This window comes from Trachurus trachurus, assembly GCF_905171665.1.
Source record: "Trachurus trachurus genome assembly, chromosome: 14".
In the NCBI taxonomy this organism is placed as follows: Eukaryota; Metazoa; Chordata; class Actinopteri; order Carangiformes; family Carangidae; genus Trachurus; species Trachurus trachurus.
Window position 1 is genome coordinate 14,903,309 of NC_139903.1, and position 20,312 is coordinate 14,923,620.

Genomic DNA, 20,312 nt, shown 5'->3' on the forward strand with positions numbered 1-20,312 from the left:
ACAGAGGTGCCTAATGTGTACAACCAAACCCTGACACAGTGAAAGCTACTCCCCATTTATACTCACAGCAACAAAAATGAAAAAAAAAAAAAAAAAAACTTTATGGGGCTTTAGTGGCTGGATAGATGGTTATATATATAGTTATTTGTTGAACTGCTGAGACTCAGATAAAGAAGTGTGGAGCAAGAGATTTACAGGTATGGTTAAGGTAATTAAAAAAACAACAACAAATAAAAGTTAAAATCAAAACCCACAAATGTTTCTAAAACTGATATAACCAGACTGTAGAAGAAGTAGAAGTAAATATGGCAAACAATTGCTTTATCATTTATATTAGTAATAATCTAAAAGCAACACATTCGGTTTTATTACATATCGTCATAATACAAAGGCAGCACCATATGTTTGGCAATGATGCTGTTACAGTATGGGAGTGTTTAGCTACTGTAGCCAAATCTGACAAGCAGAGATTTGACATTTTGAGAAATAAACTACATTTATTTTCTTGCTGCTAGAGTTAGATGACAAGATTTATAACCCTTTGTGTTCAATGTAAGCCACAGCCAGCTGGAGGTTAGCTTAGTTTAGCAAAAAAAAAAAAAAAGAAACGCAACCCAGAAAAAGCTCACCTACCTGCTTCGCTAACACTCATTAGTTTATGTGTAATAACTTGTTTGTTAAGTCCTTTAACACCTTTTTTTTTCTACTGACAGTTATTTTTATGGGCTATGATGAGACAAAGCCTGTCAGAGACCAGACTGGAAAAGTCTTCCATGAGGTTTTCGCTCATGCCATTTTTCTCCCCCCCTAAAGGAGCCTTGAATCTCGAACACAGAAGAATGTCCAATTTTCCATGAGGGAGTAAAAAACGTGTAAGGCAGTTTTATTAGAGAGCTGTGGGAAGACAGCACTCACACAAACAGTAAGAAAGTTCAATGAAAAAAGGAGCACCGCTTACTCCAGCCGTTTTCATTAAAAAAAGAGGACCCTATAAATGGATATGAACGTAACAAAAACAGGCAGCACTCTGGGCAGAAATCCAGTTATCTAAAGACCAACCAGACGCACAGTATTAGGTTGTTTTTTTTTTTTGTCAAAGGCTGCATTGTCCGAGTCAGAACTGAGCGGCGGAATAATAGCAGAGTGGAAAAACGTGAGTAGCCAACATTTTCTTGAAATTCAATCTTCAGCAATGTGATGACAGTCCTGCACTGGGCAGGCCCATAGGAACATGCTTAAGTAGAGGGTTATTTTCCACATTCTCTTTTTCTGTCTCACTGTCTGTGTGTGCAATTCCTGTAATTTCTTCCGTTTTTCTTTTCCTTCCCCAGCGTTTGACACACTCCCTGCCCCACCTCGCCACTAACTTTCATGTACACATTCAAGCATTTTTAAAGAGGTATGGAAGTGATTGTTTTAATCCAGGGCCGTAATTTCATAAGGTTGGAGGTATAAATTGCTGGGAATGCCTGACATTTTTGGCACGATAAACCATAATTTGTTCCCGAGAACACACAAGATGAAGATGGGATGAAACTCTAAAGGTTATTGTGAGAAAAACAATTTTTTGTAGTTTCATTTCTGAAAATAAAGCTGAGCTGGAGTGGTTTAGAGCTTGAAAATACTTGAAAATTAAATAATGAACAATTAAAGGTGCTTTAGGTGCTTCGTCACTCACTTGGTAGTTTGGGGCACTGATAACACTTGTTTTGTCCCCATGAATTCCCCACACTGCCACAACAATCCTCCTGATTGGTCAGAACAGGAAGTGGGGTGCTGTTGCACTGAGGCCAGAGGAGACAGAGAGGAGTTACTGTAACAACATAAAAGGAGACGACAGGTTCAACGTCAACACATAAGCGTGCGCCGTAACTCACAGCTTGTTTGGGCGTCGTCTCCTGGAAGCAGCGCCCCTTCGGTTTGTGCCGCGTGGGGATCATGCGCTGACTCCCCGTCTTGTGAGGAGGCTTGACGTCTGATTGGTCGAGAGGTTGAATGACTACGGAGGTGTCCGGTGTGTGGTGCACACGCACATTAATCTGCACTGAAATTGAGAAAAAAAGAGTAGAAATCGGAGGAACGTTATTCAACACATTTCCACCATTACTGAAAACCGACCTACTGCTGCGAGATGCTGAAACAAAGCTGAGCTACCTTCAGATGAGTGGTGCCCCGGAAGGGTGAAGACTGACGTCGTTTGCGTCATCTGGGTACGCCCTATTACTGACTGCTCCACTAGTTTGTGGATGTCTGGCTTCAAAGATACTGGGTAGACGGGCTGCTTGTTGCCTCGCGCCGCCTGTGCTTGCTGTGTCTGCTGGAGTGGAAACTGGCAGAGGCGACCGGTGAAGCCCGGCGGGCAGAGGCAGTGCTTCCTCGAGCTGCATACTCCTCCATTCATACACGTCAAGGGACACACAACTGTAGAGAGAGAGAGAGAGAGAGAGAGAGAGGAGAGAGCTGTCAGGAGGAGACAAGCCGAGGTCAACAGTTCATAGATGAGAAGGATGGGGAAAAAACTTATAAACGTGAGCGACACAAGAATATAATCACATAGTCAGATGATGATGATAATGCTGATTGAGATTCATTTATTCAGAGGCAGACTGAGGTTGATATGGTCATGTGAACAGCCTGATGACTTCGTCGTGCATAACACCAACATGGCAGACGGTCACAACGGTTTGTAGCATGAGCAGGGCCACGTAAAATATTCACTGTGAACTGTACCACTGTAAAAGTCACACCAGCTTGACGGACTAACAGGTCCCTGCAGCCAGTCGGCAGCAGTGTCTGAGCAGAGAGGCAGGTAATGCCACTGATGTGTTTAACAGCTCCATTCTGACATATGGGAAAGATCTTCAGGTCTATGGGAAAGCTCGCTGGCTGGAGGGAGGTTCATGGCGTATACAGTGTTCGGCGCGGTTTTATTGGGTCTCCCATTGTGTTTATTTTAAGTCCAGTTGGTTTTGAAATTCCCACAATAGAACAATCAGAGGAAAAAGAAAGCGAGAGAGCAGAGGAAAAACCGCAAGTAAGTGATGAATCCAGGGAGAGAAAACTGAAACCCAACAGTAATGCAGCAGCGCTAAGACAGTTAATGAAGGAACGGTGGATAAATAAACAGACAAATAAACAGACAGCAGCCTTGAGCTTTAGTGTCACATTTCTACAAAAACCATGCTCATTTAATGAAAGGAGTGAAACTCTAGAAAAGGCTATGGCCCTAAATAACATTACAAACAGCCATACAAAAAGAAGAACCTTTTATTGATCACTAAATATCTAATTAAAGAACTATTTAGGTCGGAATAGTTTCCAGGCAACCCATCTAAAATGGCAAAATTACCATTCTACATGGATTAGACAAACAGAGGTGTAACGTGTTGATTAGGCAGATTTGGTTACCAATTTGACAAAGTGAAGCTAGCCGTTTCCTCATTCCAGTATTTGGGCTAAGCTAAGCATGTGCTGGCCTGATCTTTAATAGACACATGAGAGAATGGTATGTACCAGTATTTTCTTGTCTGATGCTCCAACAAAAATAGACAGAGCTAATTTCCCAAAACTGTGAAATCATAATAAAAAAAAGTTTCTCCTCAGTCCAGCTTCTCACATAAATATCCAGAGGTTTCCTTCTGTAATAATGCTGTGGACTAAGGACATTTTTCAATCTCAAATAATATATAGCAGGTGTTCTTCCTCCTTGCTACACTTTCCTTCACATCCATCATCCCTCTTGCATCAACTCTGCGTCCTAACGTAGCAGTAAAGTCCAGCGCTATAGCATCATGAAGACATAAATAGTCAAATTGTATGCGTCGGTTTCTATTCACTGAATTACCACTTCTGCTTCTCTCATTACTGTGTCAGATACTATGACTGCAAAACCGAGGCTGGTTTAAGGGAGAAAGCACAGTGTTTTTCCCCCCTCCTGGTAAATTTGGTATTTTCCACTACAGCTCGTCACAAACTGCCCTGACCAGTAAACACACAAGCTCTCTGTGCAGCTCACTATCATGATGATGGCTGTTTTTAGGTCTGGACACTTTTGGTTGATCTTGCTGCTATTTGGAGCTACCAAAACAATGACGCTGACCACTAGATATTCATTGAGAACTTTTCAGACAAACACACTCGGGAGAAGAAACAAAGGAGGAGAGGAGAGTAGAGAAGGAGGAGAGGGGAGTAGAGAAGGAGGAGAGGGGAGTAGAGAAGGAGTAGAGAAGGAGGAGAGGAGAGTAGAGAAGGAGGAGAGGAGAGGAGAGGAGAGGAGAGGAGAGGAGAGGAGAGGAGAGGAGAGGAGAGGAGAGGAGAGGAGAGGAGAGGAGAGGAGAGGAGAGGAGAGGAGAGGAGAGGAGAGGAGAGGAGAGGAGGCCTCTTTCTGCTGCTGAGCCAAGTGTGCACACATGGAAGTAATTAGGAGCGGACAGCCAGGGAGTCTGGGTTGCGGCGTAATTAGGAGACTAGATCACTTTCAACACAGCAGGGACATCCTCAAAGAGTGAAAGTCAGGCAGAAAAATTAAAGGACTTCAATAAAAAAGCAAACTAGTGGGGTACAAAAATATCTAAATCTAAACTTGATGGATACTAAAGAGGCTGTCTCCCACTGTCGACCACCGTGTGACCGTGGTCTATAACCACTCGCACTTGCAATCAGGCTGGATTGGACGACTCAGGAAATAGTAGGCGAGCAGCACAGACTGAGGACTGACGACTCAACTTTGTTCGACTTTCTCTGACATAAGGGAGTTTTTCCACAGTTCAGATTTTGTCTCGGTAACTGGATTTAGAAAAGAGAGGAAACTGGGAAAGATGCGGGGGTTGAAGACTGGGACTGCAGACCCGAGAAAGACAGGAAAAGAAGCTCTTTTCCAAGCGTGATTACACAATCTAAACCCACAGAGGCTGCTGGAAAGACGATGGAGGGAAAAGTCTGGGCCGAGGCCTCGTCTGGCTGGGAAGGTGTCTGACTGAGAGCGCGGCGCAGTCAGGGTCAGTTCAACACTGGTGTAACTCATGAACACAAAAGCTTCAGGGAGAAATCATATTACACATTTGGCTTATGTTTCTTGGGTGGGAACAAGGGCGGGGGTCGTCGTGTGAATGAAACCTTTTGATGTCAGAAGAAGCCCAGTGTGGTGCCACACAACACACAGAGCCAAGTACAATCTGATCAAAGAGCTTCCATGAAGACGTTCAGGCGCAGAGTTTGTACAGGCATTGTCTAGACTAAAATTATATCACTTTGACTGTAATTATCTGAAGGCAGCCTCAGGGAGGAGTGATTTCTATTACAAAAACACTGTAGTTTGAGCTTTTACTACTAAGTGTTCGACTACTCTACTGATTACAGGTAGGAGGGGGAAAGGGAGAGGAGATGTCGCTCTCTCTTTCTCCTATTTAGTAAATGTTTCGCTCACCTGGAGGCTGGAGCACACTGAGTTTAATGTGAGGTAACACCCACTGTTATAATGAAATTAAGATGATGTTATTTTAACTCGACCATATAGCACCACACACAGGTTAGTGCAATCACAATCACACTTATAAGACAGATACATCTCACATGCAATGATAAGAGTTCCATGGAAACAATAAATCTGATTTTCTTTTAAATCAAGTGCATTTGTTTGACATTTAGGAAAATCGCTGTTTTATCCATTTCACATGTGACAAGAAAAGAAAAGTAAATAGTCTTTCTATGAAAGGGAGCTCGACTTCGGGGGATTTTTATGTTGGACAGACATTTGTATTGTGTTTTTGCTTTATGTGGGACATGTTTTTGGCCTCAACAGCACATCCAGGCACATGTTGGGAAATACAACTCTGAAAGTCTGTCAGATGCCTGCCTTTTGGAAGTTATGTAACATTATTTATAAAACATCTAATTTCATTATGGGAGCAACATGAGGGGAAACTGTAGACTTCAACAGTTAATAGGATGTTTTGATGTATATTTATTATAGAAACAAACCTTGTTATTGTAGATGATCTAATTCCCCTCATCTTTTCCTGTTGGACTTTTCTTGTACTGTATTTCATTTATTATATTCTTTCCTAAATGTTTGTTTCTATATGCAATTCAATTTACAACATAATTAGTTTGCTATATTAATACATTCAAACAATAACTCATTTAATTTATAGAGGACTATTCAAGATACTCAGGAACAAAAATAAAAGCTTCCAGATGATGAAAGTTGTGTCTTTCCTCGCCTGTTGTGCTTGTTGGGCATAGATTCAAGCTTTGCACAGAGCTATTAGAAACATCCATTAGTCTGTCTGGCTGAATGGAAAAATAAAACAATGTCCCAAACCTAACCAGTCTTTTTTTTTCTTTTTTTTCAAACAGAATTAAGGCTGAAACCACTTTTTTAAAAACTGCAATGATGTTTTCTTTGCAATTTTAATCAATAACACTGTAGGAACAACAACAGTTGTCATTAATGCGCTTCATGTCCGATTACACGGACTCTGTTTAAATTATCCATCTCATTCCTGTTTGTCTTCTGAGCTCCAGGGGGCTGAATACTGTAATGTGTGCACTGCAATAACATACAGTGACTCCTCCTTCACATCCACCTCCATCAGTTAAGCTGAAGCCATACTGGCAATGCATGGGCTAATGATTTCTGCAGATCTAGTTTGTGAATGGGTGTGTGTGTGTGTATGTGAGAGAGTTATTAACTGGAGGTTGTACTGTCTCCTGGAGAGCCGCTGTGGTTAGGTGACCGCACCACATTACATACCGAAAAGAGCATAAAGCTTTACAGCTGAGATCATAAGGATTTTTACTTTCCAGTGGATTTTCTTTGCCTCAAAGTTCAATAGCTGAATTTATGATTCAAAAATCACTCATCGACTCAGCGTTGCAGAGGCAGCCAGCCTCTGTTTTGAACCACACCTTCGCCTTTACGCATCTAACACATTCCTGAGACGAGAGGTGGTGTGTTATTAAAAATCAGATGCACCTAAGAGTTATTTGGTGGTCTGAGTGAATGTGAGGCATGAACAACAGGCTGAACAGTGGAGGCTGGGGCTTGTGCATGTGAAGCACTTATGATATCATGAAGCTCATTTTCCACATGGCCCCGTTTAAGAAAATCTCAATCTCTCATTTGTGGCATAAAATGGTAATTTGATCACTTTATAACTATTTGAAAGAAGACACTCTGTGTTGCCTTTAAATATATAGCTGCAGTTTTCCCATATATGGCCTCAGTTAAGCTAAGAAAACATTCAAAGTCGACTATATCCTTTGCTGTCATGCCTTTGAAACCTAATTTAATATTGAACGTCAGCTTGCAGGTACGTTCCAAGACAGTCTGGAGGCATATAATTTTCCCATGCGGCGCTCACTCCAAGTAGAAGAGCGGAGCGAACCGACAAAAGAGAGAAAGAAGGAGGAAGGGAACAAAGTCTTTGTCTTCGAGCACTTCTCGTCCGAGTGTTTCAAGTGACATATGAGTGAGAGCTCCTTCTTCATCATGTCATGATTCACCCACAGAGGAGAAAGACAGATCTCCTCGCAGCATGAGATGGTAGAAGGAAGAGATCATATATCTGGGAGAGTGAGAGAATAAAGCAGAAAGAAGCAGAGCGGAGGAGAGATGTAAAATCCAGAGAGCAGAAAGTGTGACGATTCAGTGGGATTACTGCGATTCCCAGACACTTTTTTTTTCTTTAAGGAAAAACATACTGTACATTCCCCAAAGACTAAATAAGCACACCTAGTGTAAGTAACAGGACACAGTTCAAAAGACAGCATGTTACATATTTTTAGGAAATTATGGGTAATAACTGTCAACGGGAAAATTATACCATAGAGTCTGTCTTTTCTTTCTTTTTTTGCAAGCTGACAATAACTACTAACAGCTAACAGAAAAATGTTGTTACAAAGAAAAGAAAGACAGAAAGAACGACAGAAAGAAAGAAAGAAAGAAAGAAAGAAAGAAAGAAAGAAAGAAAGAAAGAAAGAAAGAAAGAAAGAAAGAAAGAAAAAGTTGCCCTCTGAGTGGCCTGTGACCACCCACCCACTCACTGCTGTCTGTCTGGAGATGACGCATCGACAGCCCCCTCCCTCCACGGCGTCCTTTCAGCCGCAGCCGCACCCTCCCAGCACAAAAACAACAAATTACAGCCCCACAAACCACAGTAGAAACGCTCCTCAGCTCACTGAACCCAGAGCTGCTTGCAGACATCATCTCTCAACGTGCAGTCCACACAATGGCCTGATTCGTGCCGTTCTTTGAAACACACTCATGTGTTGGCAAAAAATAGATATGAGCCCAGACTGCGAGATTCAGACACCCAAATCAGTGGTGATGATGACGCTCACTGAGTCACTTTCATTATACGATTCAGTCCCAGTCGGACCCGACCCAGTCAGAGATATAACAATGGGTTCAGTAACATTTTGGGGCCAACATGCGATCATTCCCCTGGTCTTCAGGTCTGATACATGATCTTGTTGACGAGGCATTTCGATACCGCTACGACTCATGTTTGCACTAGTGGAGTCTAGTGACTGTGATACATGATGCAGATTCAGACTTGTAACAAACACAATGTCTGCACTATATCATGATGTCAGATTAAATTTAGAAAGTTTCCAAATATATTCACGCCAACATATTTTCTTGCTCGAGTAAACATAGTAATTGTTCCGTGTGTACATTATCAATCATTGACGTCATATCAAGCATCTTTTGTCAACACGAGGTTGTTAGGGGATACTCTAGAAAGTCACAGTAAACATTAGATAAATCAAACAAGATGTCATGTGCTAATTATTGAGTTTTATCCACCTGTTGATATATACCTTTTGCCCTTTTTTGGTGGAAATGTAAAATAAACTCAGCTTTTCTGAGCGCGTCTGTTGTATACAGATACTCACTGTGTCACTATATGTGACCAGAACTCTGGGAAAACAAACCAGTCAGGTGTTTATTTCCACTGGTTTCAGCATTATGAGTGGCCCTGTCACATCACACAGTTGTTTGATCAAATGTTATTGTCAAAACTTTAATTTAAACTTCAATATTTCAATGAGTTTCCTATATTTAGTGTTTTACTACTGCCATCCATCTTTCATGACCCTAGAGAACCATGACTAAACAACACTGCCTGGGCCCCATAAACAGTAAACACATGCCACTAAAACCACCGTTTAAAAAGAGAATAGGGGAATGGCTTTCATTGTATGACGTTCCTCACTTCACCATCAGCTCCAAAGCAGGAAACCGCATCCCCAAATACGCCTACCATCAACTGGCACTGTGCGACCACATACCACACGAAGTGAGAAAGAGCGTCGTACGAAATGGGTCGGTCTCCTGCAGCCGAGCCAGACGATGGGAGTAAATGACATAATCACTGCCTTTTGAAAACACAAACCTGCGTACGCATTCCTCCTCCTCGCTGCAGATCTCCGTGCTCCGGCAACAACCCCCCTCCAAAAAAACTGAGCGGCCTCGGCCTCAGCTATCCAAACAATAGTGCCGTCCTTCGTCCACTGTCACTAAAAGGCATTCATTACCTCTCACAGTCAGCCTAAAACAACAGTTTGTTGACCCCACAGGAACTGGACGATGACGACGAGCTGACTCCGCCAGAGGAAAGTGGAGCGGCCATTGTCAGACAGATCAGGACGGACTGAGAAGGTTTGCAATTATCCAAATCTACATCAAACGCTGCCTTGCACAACGTGATTTTTACATGTCATGGAAATATGCGGTGTGGTTTCAATAGTTCTTGGGTGGGCACATATCCAATGTTACCCTGTCACACCCCTCTGGCGGAGATGTTTGTGGAAGGAGAGCCAGAGTCAGACAGGATCTTGGCGTAAATGTGAATGATGTCATTTAATGACAGTCTAAAAGCCGTGGCTATAGGACACGGAGAGCAGGCAGGTAGAGGAGTGCTGACAGTGCTCTGCTGAGATTATGTCAGATACCTGCCCTGCGGGATACTCAGCACTCAGCGCCGGAAAGAGCGGAGCAGGTAAATGTCTGCAGGCTGCACACACTCTCAGGCCACGGCAGCAAGGCAGCGCTGGCACAGGCTGTGTTATTCTGTTTACCCTGGCTAATCACTACAGCTACAGGGTCCTGCGTGGTGTGGGTGCAGTCCCTAGCACTCGCATTCCTCTGAGCAGCTTTAAATAACTGCTCCATTTCTCCCCCTCGCTAAGCAAATGGGAGGAGAGTGTTAAAGATGGCAAAGAAGGCTGTTTGTTTGAGCTGGATTCAGTACACTGCTCTTGAGCACCAAACACACATAGGTACACACACGCCTGCAAATATACACACTGTTCCCTTGTGACGGTCCAAAAAAAAAAAAAAAGATACCTCTAATTGCTGCTTTGTTTCCTTAGTTTAATTTACTGTGATGCTTTTTGCAACCTGCACCACCTAATTAGCTGTTGGCCCACAGGAAGTCACAACACGCCGGAGTCTGATTCGATGGGAAAACTCCTGGTAGGATCATGTGGATTTTCACTCTGACTGAGTGTTGTGGTGCAATGTTGACAAATGTAAATGCAGAGAAATTACTGTGGCTTTAATCCTTTTCAACAACTGGGAGTGGCTGCCCCAAATGTAGTCTAAAAGTAATGGAGAAATTTAAACCCTTAAGATTACATAGACATAGTTTTTATAACTTTTATCACATTGTTGGCCTGACTGACTGGTGGAGAGGGACAATGTGTTGTATTATAACCCAGCTTGTACCTGGTTCCTATCATTATGGCTGCTCTTTCATATCAGTTTTTGAAGACACATTTGTTGTCCCACTTGCAAAACAGTGGTAAAAGCTTAATGAAGATGGTGGACCCCAAATAACCCCATGTATTATTTCCCCCGCATGCATAAATAGACAGGGGGAGGTGACAGAATGCGCATCCAAAAATATAAAAACACATCCTTGACAGGGGGTTGAGGATCATCCTGCCGACACATGATGCGCATTTCACCACAGCGTTCAGGATAAGTAAGTTTTACGTGACTGTGCATGAGCTTCCCCAAGTGTGTGCGTTTTTTGTTTGAGAGGGTGTGAGCACAGGAGCCGTGCCCAACTTTGCCTCTGAGCTCGGTCCAACCTGTGGCAAAAATCCGGAGTGCTGCAGGTTTTTGGTTGCCCGTGTTAGACCGCCTTCTCCAAAGCTTGGCACAAGCGAAAGAAGAGTGTGTGGGTAAGAGCAGAGGGCTTTGAAAGGTAAAATAAACTCATCTCCTAAACAGAGAGAAAGCAGAACCGGCTCCATCTACTGTATTTGACTGACTTGTCTTCATTTTCAGGCTCCCATGGACCTCTGACCTGTGCCAAGGAAAAACCAAAACAAACCACAGGGCTACTACTGTCACTTTACTCTAAATACAGAACCACATGGGAAATCCTGAAATAGCCATATCCACTTTTCATGATGCCCATTTTAGGTGAGACGAGCCCAGACTGGGATATGATAAGCCCACTTCCCCCTGTGCTTTTAGTTATTCCAGAAAAAGACAAGAATCTAGAGCAGGCGGGATGTCTGGAGCGTTGTTAAAGATGAGATGCTGTGAAGTCTTAGAGGACAGATAAGGCTCATTGGACTGTCTGGCAGGCAAGCAGCTGCTGTCAGTAAGGCTGATGGATGAGATGCTTCTGTGCTGCAAAGAGCGAGGAAAAATTAGATGTGTTCATTTTAACAACCAGTGTATGTGTGCAGATACTGTTATGTTTTGAATAAATAAACACTTAATTTTATAAGGGTGAAATAGACGCATACAGACACAAAACGGCCAGTCTACAAAGAGCAAAAAAAGTATCTCACGTTGTCTCCTACTTCTTCTTATCATGTATTTATGGCCAATTTTCTAGTGCTAAAGAAGAAGAAAATCAGTCGGCTGTGGGATTTCTGCTCAGCAAAACACATGGGGATAATTACGAAATGGTGTTCATCTGTGAAGAGGTTCAGGTCCAAGCAATTGGAGCAGAATGCAAGAGTTCACTCTACAGATTTTTACAACTTACAAACTCAGCTTCCAACCATATCTCCATGCACCCGTCCCCTCTTCCTCTTTTATCTCTCCTGGCTCCTCCTGAATACTGTGCAATACAGTAACTGAGCTGTTACAGAAATGGTAAGATGTTTTTATGGCTGACATGAACATTACCTCTGCCTCAGTCCCTGCAGAGCCTGATAATGACTTGCATAGATATGATGTGGAACACAAGAATAAAAGAGAGATGTCTAGGAGATGTCTGGGATGCGTCAATTCCCATCAGTTCTGGAAAATGTATGGATGGGCAAAGGAAAAGCAGAAACTAAGATGTTTCAAAGCCTGTGGTAAATAAATTTCAATAGACATGATTTGGAAAGGTCAACACACCTGTCTATATATGGTCAGCCATGGACAACACTGTGATGAGGCACACATCTGGGGGAGGCTACTGTGAAGAGCACAGTGGCCTCCGTAATTCTTCAATGGAAGACGTTTGGAACAGCCACAGCTCCAAGTAACTGGGCAAGAGCGGCTAGATGGAGGCCTAAGCTGCTTGGAGTTTGCAGAAAGCACCAAAAGTACTGCGAGAAACAAGATTCTGTGGTTGGATGAAACCAAAATTGAACCTCTGGCCTCGGTTCTGACAGTCCTGCCTGGAGGACCACGCACCGCTGCTATCCCATGGTGAAGGATGGTGGTGGCTGTGTGGCAAGTGGAGGACAGGGAAGACTGGTCAGAATAGAGGAAAAGCTGAACAGAGTTCAAAGACAACCTTAATGAAAATCTGGTCCAGAGCGCTAAGCTGAAGGCTTCTCCTTTCAACAGAATAATACTTCATAAATGCACTGAAGATCTAGTTTTTCCCAGGAAACGTGACCGGACCCATATCTGATATATCTGAACTCAATTATGGAGCTAAGATGATGAAGTTTCTTAATCTGGTAACTACATGGTATATGAGCTGTAGTGCATGATAAAGCTCAGAGATCATGTGTAAAATAATGATTACATGGATAACCTGCTGTGATGTATTGTTCAGACTGTACATTAAATAGAGCAGTGCTGGCTCTAACTGCTATGTATTTAACCATAACAGATATTGTGTAATCATTGACTGTTTGTCTGACAATGAGTGCAGAGCTTCAGCTCAGTAGAGACTCTTTCAACTGGGTTACAAGTACAAAGCCTGCCTGTCATTCAGGTGATTTGTAGACAGGCTGAGAGAAACCGCTCTGCTTAACATCTGTGTGGTCGTCTGTCTGTCTGTCTGCCTCAGGCTGGGACAGTGTAATCACACACCGTTCAGATCAAACAGGTCATAATTTACATGTATGATTTGATTGAAATAAAAATGACTAACGTTATTTTTCTTTTAAATAAAGAGGCCTATGCCTGTCATTAAATAAATCTGCTAACAACAGATGCCAATTGACCAGGCAAAGCTTTAATCAATACACTTATTTTAAGAATGAATCACATGTTTATGTAATAAGGTGTTGCTCAAAGCGGCATGTACAGTATGAGGCGTTCTTATGTCTTTCGGCTGATTGTTTTGGTTTTTCAGCACACAAACACATGTCACTCACACCACCTCCATGCTGCTATCTTTAGCAGAAAATGCCCCCAGATGGGGAAATTTACGTCTGTATCAAATTTCATGGCAATCCCTCTGATAATTGTTGAGAAATTTCGGTTTGGACTAAAGTCACGGACCATGCTAATAGCATGGCTAAAGCTATCAAGTTGTTGGTCATTCTACCCAGTAAATCTGGCTCTTCTCTGCTTTGTGTTTTCGGCAGCTGGTCAGAAAATTAAACAAAGTCAAAACAACTCCTTGGAAGCACAAACCTCTGCCAACACTGACATGTTCCGCAGTTTGTTCTCCAGCTGTTTAACCCAGGGAGAATAGAATTTAACTAAATGTTTTAATCCTGTAAACATTCCCCCAGGGTTGGAAATGAATATTTTCTGAATATCTCAATGGAGCAGATATAAACTACTGTGTGACTACACTGTCGCAGGTTGTCCCAGGTCACGTCAACCTGCACACTGAAGGTAAGAAATGCTTTTCAAAAACACTCCTACTGGTGGTGCCAGGTGGTGGGCACCTGGTGGAGCGCATACCATGAATAAGTTTCTCTCTTTATTACTTACAAAGTTATGGCCATTAAAACGATGGTCTGTTGGCAGAGATCCTAGATTGACATAACCACTAAAAACTGACTGTTTCTTCATCCAAATGCAGACATTTATTTCAATGACTTTAAAAATGGTGCATATACTCACACAGACATGTTGAAGGTATTTCTGCACGTCCACTCGTCAACAGGAGCTACTTTACTCTTGAACAAAGGCTTGAGTTTGGTCAGGTTTGCTCGGCCTTGCTTTGCTGATGTCACGGCCGCTCAAATATGGAAAAGTCTTCATATTGTTGCTGCTATAGCCATGGCCGTTTTAACACGGGGGAGAGAAATTTCCACTTGTCCGCACCACATTCCAGCCCTGACACTGAACATCACACATCTCCTGTCCAAGCTGAAGTCAAACGGACTATTCCCTACTGCAAAAACGCGTACGACTCAGCAAGGATCTGTTTTCAGAGAACAGTTTCTCTACCCAAACCAAACGTCAAACACCAGGAGGTATTCCTGGAATTTAAAAATGTGTTTCTTGAATTATTTGCAGCAGAAGCACCAACATGTGACACAGCACTAGGAAACTGGAGGAAGAAATAGGTAGGCCATGGTGGCCAGGCCAACTCTCTGACCCCACACAATGCCGCGGAGGAGGAGGAGGAGTGCTGTCCTGGCACCACAAGTGAGATTCACTTGACCTCGATTAAATCCAGCCCGCTCACTTCCACATGGGCATGCTAAAGAAAGCAGCTGGAGAGGCCACATCTGTACGACCATCTACAGCTCCTCTGTACTGTAAAAACTGAATGTGATAACTCTAAGAAAGCAGCACGACCGTGCAACATAGTCAATAACTTGCATATGGTTTATTCTGACTGACTTCCCTGTTGGTTTCCCTCCAGCCAAAATACATATCAGGCAGGTTTCTTTCATTTTTCAAGTTACACTGTATCTAAAAAATTCTCATTTAAATTTCCAGATATAAAAACCAGTGTAATCACCCAGTGGGGCTGGTAAACACAATTAACATTGTAGTGGAAAAAGATTTTAAAGATAGAGAGAAATGAGTTTCAAAGTTCAGTTCAGTTGATTGTGCTCTATTCTTGTAAGAAAGAAGAAAATGGAAAATGCTTCTGGCACCAATGAGATGTCCGTAGAAATATGAAGCTATTGCATCATGTACCGCTGCCTCTGAAATGCTGTCATCGTGTATAATTTATTATTTCAGGACCACTGCAGCGTAATGTACTACTTTCATTAAGATAATGGAGTTTGTATACTTTCAGATATTTTGGTGAAACAAAAACAAACAAAGTGACTTATAATAAGGATTTGCTCATGCAAATGAGAAGGTGATTAAGAAATTAGAATTAATTTTCCTGTCATTAATGGCAGAGTACCACTGTTCATTACAGCAACATCGGTAAGAGGCTGAAGCTCCAATATTAGTTTTTCGACTCACATGGACTTCTCATGTCTTGTTGAGTATCTCTGACTGTGGAGGAGGAAAGTGGACCAGTGAGAACCAACGCTGGGCCGGAGACTGACGTAGACTGCAAGGCTCCATGTCTCACCACAGCTGATCTGATACAGCACAGAAAGGCTCCACTCATGCCAACCAAACGCTGGAGTTGAGGGCAAAAACTATAGATCAAAAGCGAACATTTATAAGCTATGTAATGAGGCGTGCCTCACTAATTAAAGTGTAATATGGGAACATTTTCCAACAGTGCAGTGGAGGGTAAACCCATCTCACCTCATTTTAACCACCTATTTATTTACAGGGCAGAGTTTAGACCCACTTCACATAAATCTTAATGTCATGAATTCATGATGAATATGAGTAACTGGTATTACATTGATGTGTGACTTTAAGAGGATCGTACTCTTTAACAAGATAAAGCCATCGATGAATGAGCTTTACTGTGGTCATTGTTTGGCTTATGATAACCACTTCAAATCTGACAGTTTTCATAAAGATGAAGCTGAAAAGATATTTATTTACTTCGTGATACAGTATTTATTTACTATTTACTCTTCTTGATCATGTCTGTTTTGTTGAACTTTACTCCACCATACAATGGAGGTCAAATCAGTATGGACTTAACTGTCCTGGAAGCTGCAGTGACTGAAAGGTTAAAGGTTTAAAGGTGTCAACTTAAAGGTTCAACCCCAGTTAACCAGTTGGTGAAAGTGTGGAACATGTTGCATTGTTACATATTTTGAAAATGAAACCATAAAAGACAGTGAAAGGAATGACTGCATGAGTCAGTGCTCTGGCCTTTCTCTTGTGAAGACAATTTTCTGTTCATATTACTATCAAATCGCAAGTGTTTTTTTTTCTGTCTGAAATGCAGCTGAGTGGCACTCCGCAGCACTATGTGATAAACAGATTTATAGTGATAGTGAGTTGTTTTCTGATCATCTGTGATATGCAGGTTTTTTCCATCCCATGTGATAGCCTATTTACAAACAGCCAACTTCCGCAGAAAGTCATTCATGAGCCACCAAACAGGCCTCTCTATACCTCTGCTGGGACTCTATAGAGAGAAAAAAAAACGATAAACCCCCGTGGTCAGGGGAGAACTATTAGTTAATCGCAGCGGCCTAGTTATATCCCCTCATAAATATACAGCATTGTTTCTGCAGCTACAGTCACTCACCGACCCTGAAGCCCTGTCCGATGAGCGTGTCGGCCCCCTGCCCGTTCTCCGCGATCAGCGTGGTGTTGTTGCCCTGCTCGCAGGTATCCTGACACTGTCCCTTCAGGCAGATCCGCTTGCAGATGAGGGGCGCGATGACCACCTTGAAGCGCTCCCGTGTGGAGGAGCGCTCCGTGCACCACACCAGCCTGTGGACGCTCAGCCAGATGACAAGCAGATGGGTGATCAGAGAGGGCATCCTGGCATCCTTCAGTGCCCTCCACAGAGACCCGGGGACATTAATTCAGAAGCTGAGGAGTTCAGCTCCAGCTCTAAACGCGCCTGCTTTGTTAAAACCAAGGCAGATTTTTTTTGGGAGTCTCATGCGGCGGAAAAAAAAGAAGCGCGTCCTCCCTCCTGTTTTTCTCTCCTTAAGGGAAAACAAAAATAAAATCACTTCCCTCGTGTGCCCGAGTGATCCGTCTGTAAAACTGACACGTCTGGCATCTTCGGAAGTTCCTCGTTGTCTTCTTTGCTGTTGTTTTCCAAAGTGTTGCCCCCTCGCTTTTTGTGGCTCTTCTTTCTTCTTCTTCTTCTTCTCGCCTGTTGCTTTGGTGGAGAGCAGGAGAGAGTGCGTATGTGGGTTTGGGAGAGAAAGAAGGGAGGAGAGGGAGGAGAGGAGAAGGGGTGAGCCAACCCTCTCTGGAGAAACCTGGCGGCAGGCCAGCCAGGCGGCGCAGGAGCAAAGCTTAGAGTGGTTTCCTTGTTGGTTATTTCTGCTGCCCCCGCACAGACCCCGCTCTGCAAATCATAGCTGCACAGCTGCGTGCGTCAGTCTGGAAATAAAAATATAAAGTGATGTACTGATGAGGGTTTAGGCGACGTGGAAATACAATGTGGGGATGAGCTATGGATGCTGATTTATCAATGACTGTCTGTTTGTGCCCCTCTGTGTTTCTTTGCTCTGCTTACAAAAGAAAAGGATCACACTGATCGGCTCAGTGTTAATAACCCAGGAGTTGAAATGTCAATTAAAACTTGACAAGATGTGTGGATCACTGAGGTCAGACCAGCGCTTACTCCAGTGCAGCTATTTTGTCTTAGTCTTTGTGTTATTCACATAAAAAGATAAAACTAAACTGCTTTAGGTTTGAACAATAATGCTATGCTGTCACTACAGATGTGCTACCTGTAGGCTATATTATGCTCAAACGGAATCAATCACACATGTGGCCCTTTCCAAGCATTTCTAGGTGATATTGTCACCTGATTTGTTTAAAATAGCCTACTATCATGATACAACAATCAAGAAGAAAAACACTCAATTTAAACAAGAAAGTCTCCAATCAATTTTTCCTCTAAGCAAAACTTTCCAAACAAATGAAAGTTAAAAGCCTCAATTCTGAAAATCATTTTTTTCCAGGGGAATAAAGTTTGAGAAACCTCAAAACTGATATCCACATACACTATTGTACAGACTTATTGTGCTTTCAGTTTTATCTGTTGGGCTTTTAACCAAAGCACTTATTGTTGCGACATACTTTTGTAACTGTGCTTACTGTATAACACTGATTATGTCCACTCTGAATGACACAGAAGCTTAATGTCTAGACAACAGAGGGCCTCAACAGCAAAACTTAATTTCATTCCTGTCATACACTGTGGGGAAAATGAATGTGCTACTAAAAAAAACGTTGAGTTGTGAAAACTGTACGGATCTCGTGGGCGAGCCAGTGTCAGGGGTCAGATGGGCAAAGGAGGTGAAAGTAAGAAAGAGACAAAGAGAGTTGAGTCACTTCCTCTCCAAAACGTGAGAGTGTTTACTTTCAGTCGCTGAGGAAATGACTGCATGGGCTGACAGAGAGTTCACAGGCCACTCTCGCATTTCTCTCTGCCTCTGCTACTCACCATCAGTGCATCAGAGGCTGCCAAGACAAAGACACACACACACACACACACACACAGATTGCAGGTCACATTCATAAACAATCCCTGAGTAATACTAGTACAGAATAATAACTTTCCCTCTTAACACTGAAACCTTAGCATTACTCACTGCAGCAGACAATAATGACAAACAGAAATATACGAGGCTATTACAAAACCAGCTGTTAACAGACACAAGGAACTATGTCTGTTAAACTCAGAATCTAGTATCAGCACCACGTCATAAAAAGTCTGAATTACACATCATAGCAAAAACTCTTCTATTCAAACCTTACTTTCGATATGAGGTGAACAGCAAAAAAAAATTGTAGGTCACAGTCACCATCTAATTGCCTACTATATATTATCTACACACACACACACACACACACACACACACACACACACACACACACACACACACACACACACACACACACTGCCACTAGATGTCGCACTTAACCACCTTCATCTCACACGTAAACAAAACCCCGCTCCCGCTCCAGACCCCACATGTCAATCAGCAAGGTGCACGAGGTAACTTAACCCTTAGTAATAAGTAAGTAAAGGTAATTAGTAAGGGATATACAAGTATAATAGCCTAAGTAAGATTTGTTACAACGCCATTGTCTAACCGTTAGCCAGCGTTAGCATGCTAAACAGGAGTGCAGACAGTTGGAAACTATAGCAACAACAACCATAGCAACATTTGCCTACACATTCTAATCGGTAATTAAGCTAAGTTCGTTAGCTGAAACTAATAAAAACACATTTTGTCATTTTGTCATTTGACATGTAGTCCTTACTCACAAGGAGGGAAAGAGAAATCTGTTCCACATCAAAGTGGAGCCGAGGAAGCCCGGGAAGGAGTGCAGTGCACTGGTAGCAGGTAAAACTTTGCTTGATGTTTGTTTGTTTTCCACGGTCCAGCAGGAGTTGAGCTAGTCGTTTCCATGGTCAGTTAGTTTGTGCTCTGGTCTTTGTTTGTTAAAGGCCTAAGCAGGCGAAAACAAATGTTTGTTTTTTTGTTGTTGTTGTTGTTTTAAGTGGCAGAAATTAAAGACATCAAGTATCTCCGCCATCTTGTAAGTGGGCGGGCCCCTTATGTTAATTAGGCAGACTGGTGAACAGGTGGGACCTTACAGTCTATGGGTGGGACTCACATGCAGTAACATGCACATCCTACTAACAAGCATGCCTCCATCCCAGGTAACTTACCAAAACAAAGTACAGATAATGAGGTGTGAATTAAAGAAGAAGACTAGTGCCATTCACACTTTTTTTTTTCTTGAAGTTCTGAATTTAAACTCAGAAAAAAATAGTAAACCTGTGTTAAAGGTGTGCAGAAAAGAAAATTGAATTTGAGCCCACTCTGGGTCATAAAATGAGTGTAATAACTCATCTATTAGACGATGTAGGCCAAACTTTGTGCAAAATTCTATTTTTGAGTAAATCCGGGCTGAAAGTGTGTTTTTTTTTTTTCCGCATTGGATAATGCAGACGCACGGATTATAGCCTACGTCAGCCTGTACACGATTCATCAGCCACTGATATTGGATCCGTCATCCGTCATTCAAACGTCTGAGACACACACACTCACACACACACACACACACGGAG

General features: G+C 42.6%; 1 protein-coding gene across 5 annotated transcripts in view; it reads right to left on the bottom strand.

Moving 5' to 3' along the window:
- ltbp3 (latent transforming growth factor beta binding protein 3) overlaps positions 1-17,404 on the bottom strand; it is a 33,681-nt gene extending 16,277 nt beyond the window's left edge. For all 5 annotated transcript variants that reach the window (XM_083986767.1, XM_083986765.1, XM_083986768.1 and 2 more), the window contains exons 1-4: positions 16,788-17,404; positions 2,155-2,421; positions 1,878-2,044; positions 1,679-1,784 (exon numbers count right to left, since the gene is read on the bottom strand). In XM_083986767.1, the coding sequence (XP_083842893.1) occupies positions 1,679-1,784; positions 1,878-2,044; positions 2,155-2,421; positions 16,788-17,025 (778 nt within the window). In that variant the 5' untranslated portion in view covers positions 17,026-17,404. The remainder of the gene's footprint in view (positions 1-1,678; positions 1,785-1,877; positions 2,045-2,154; positions 2,422-16,787) is intronic.
- Positions 17,405-20,312: the final 2,908 nt, after the last annotated feature.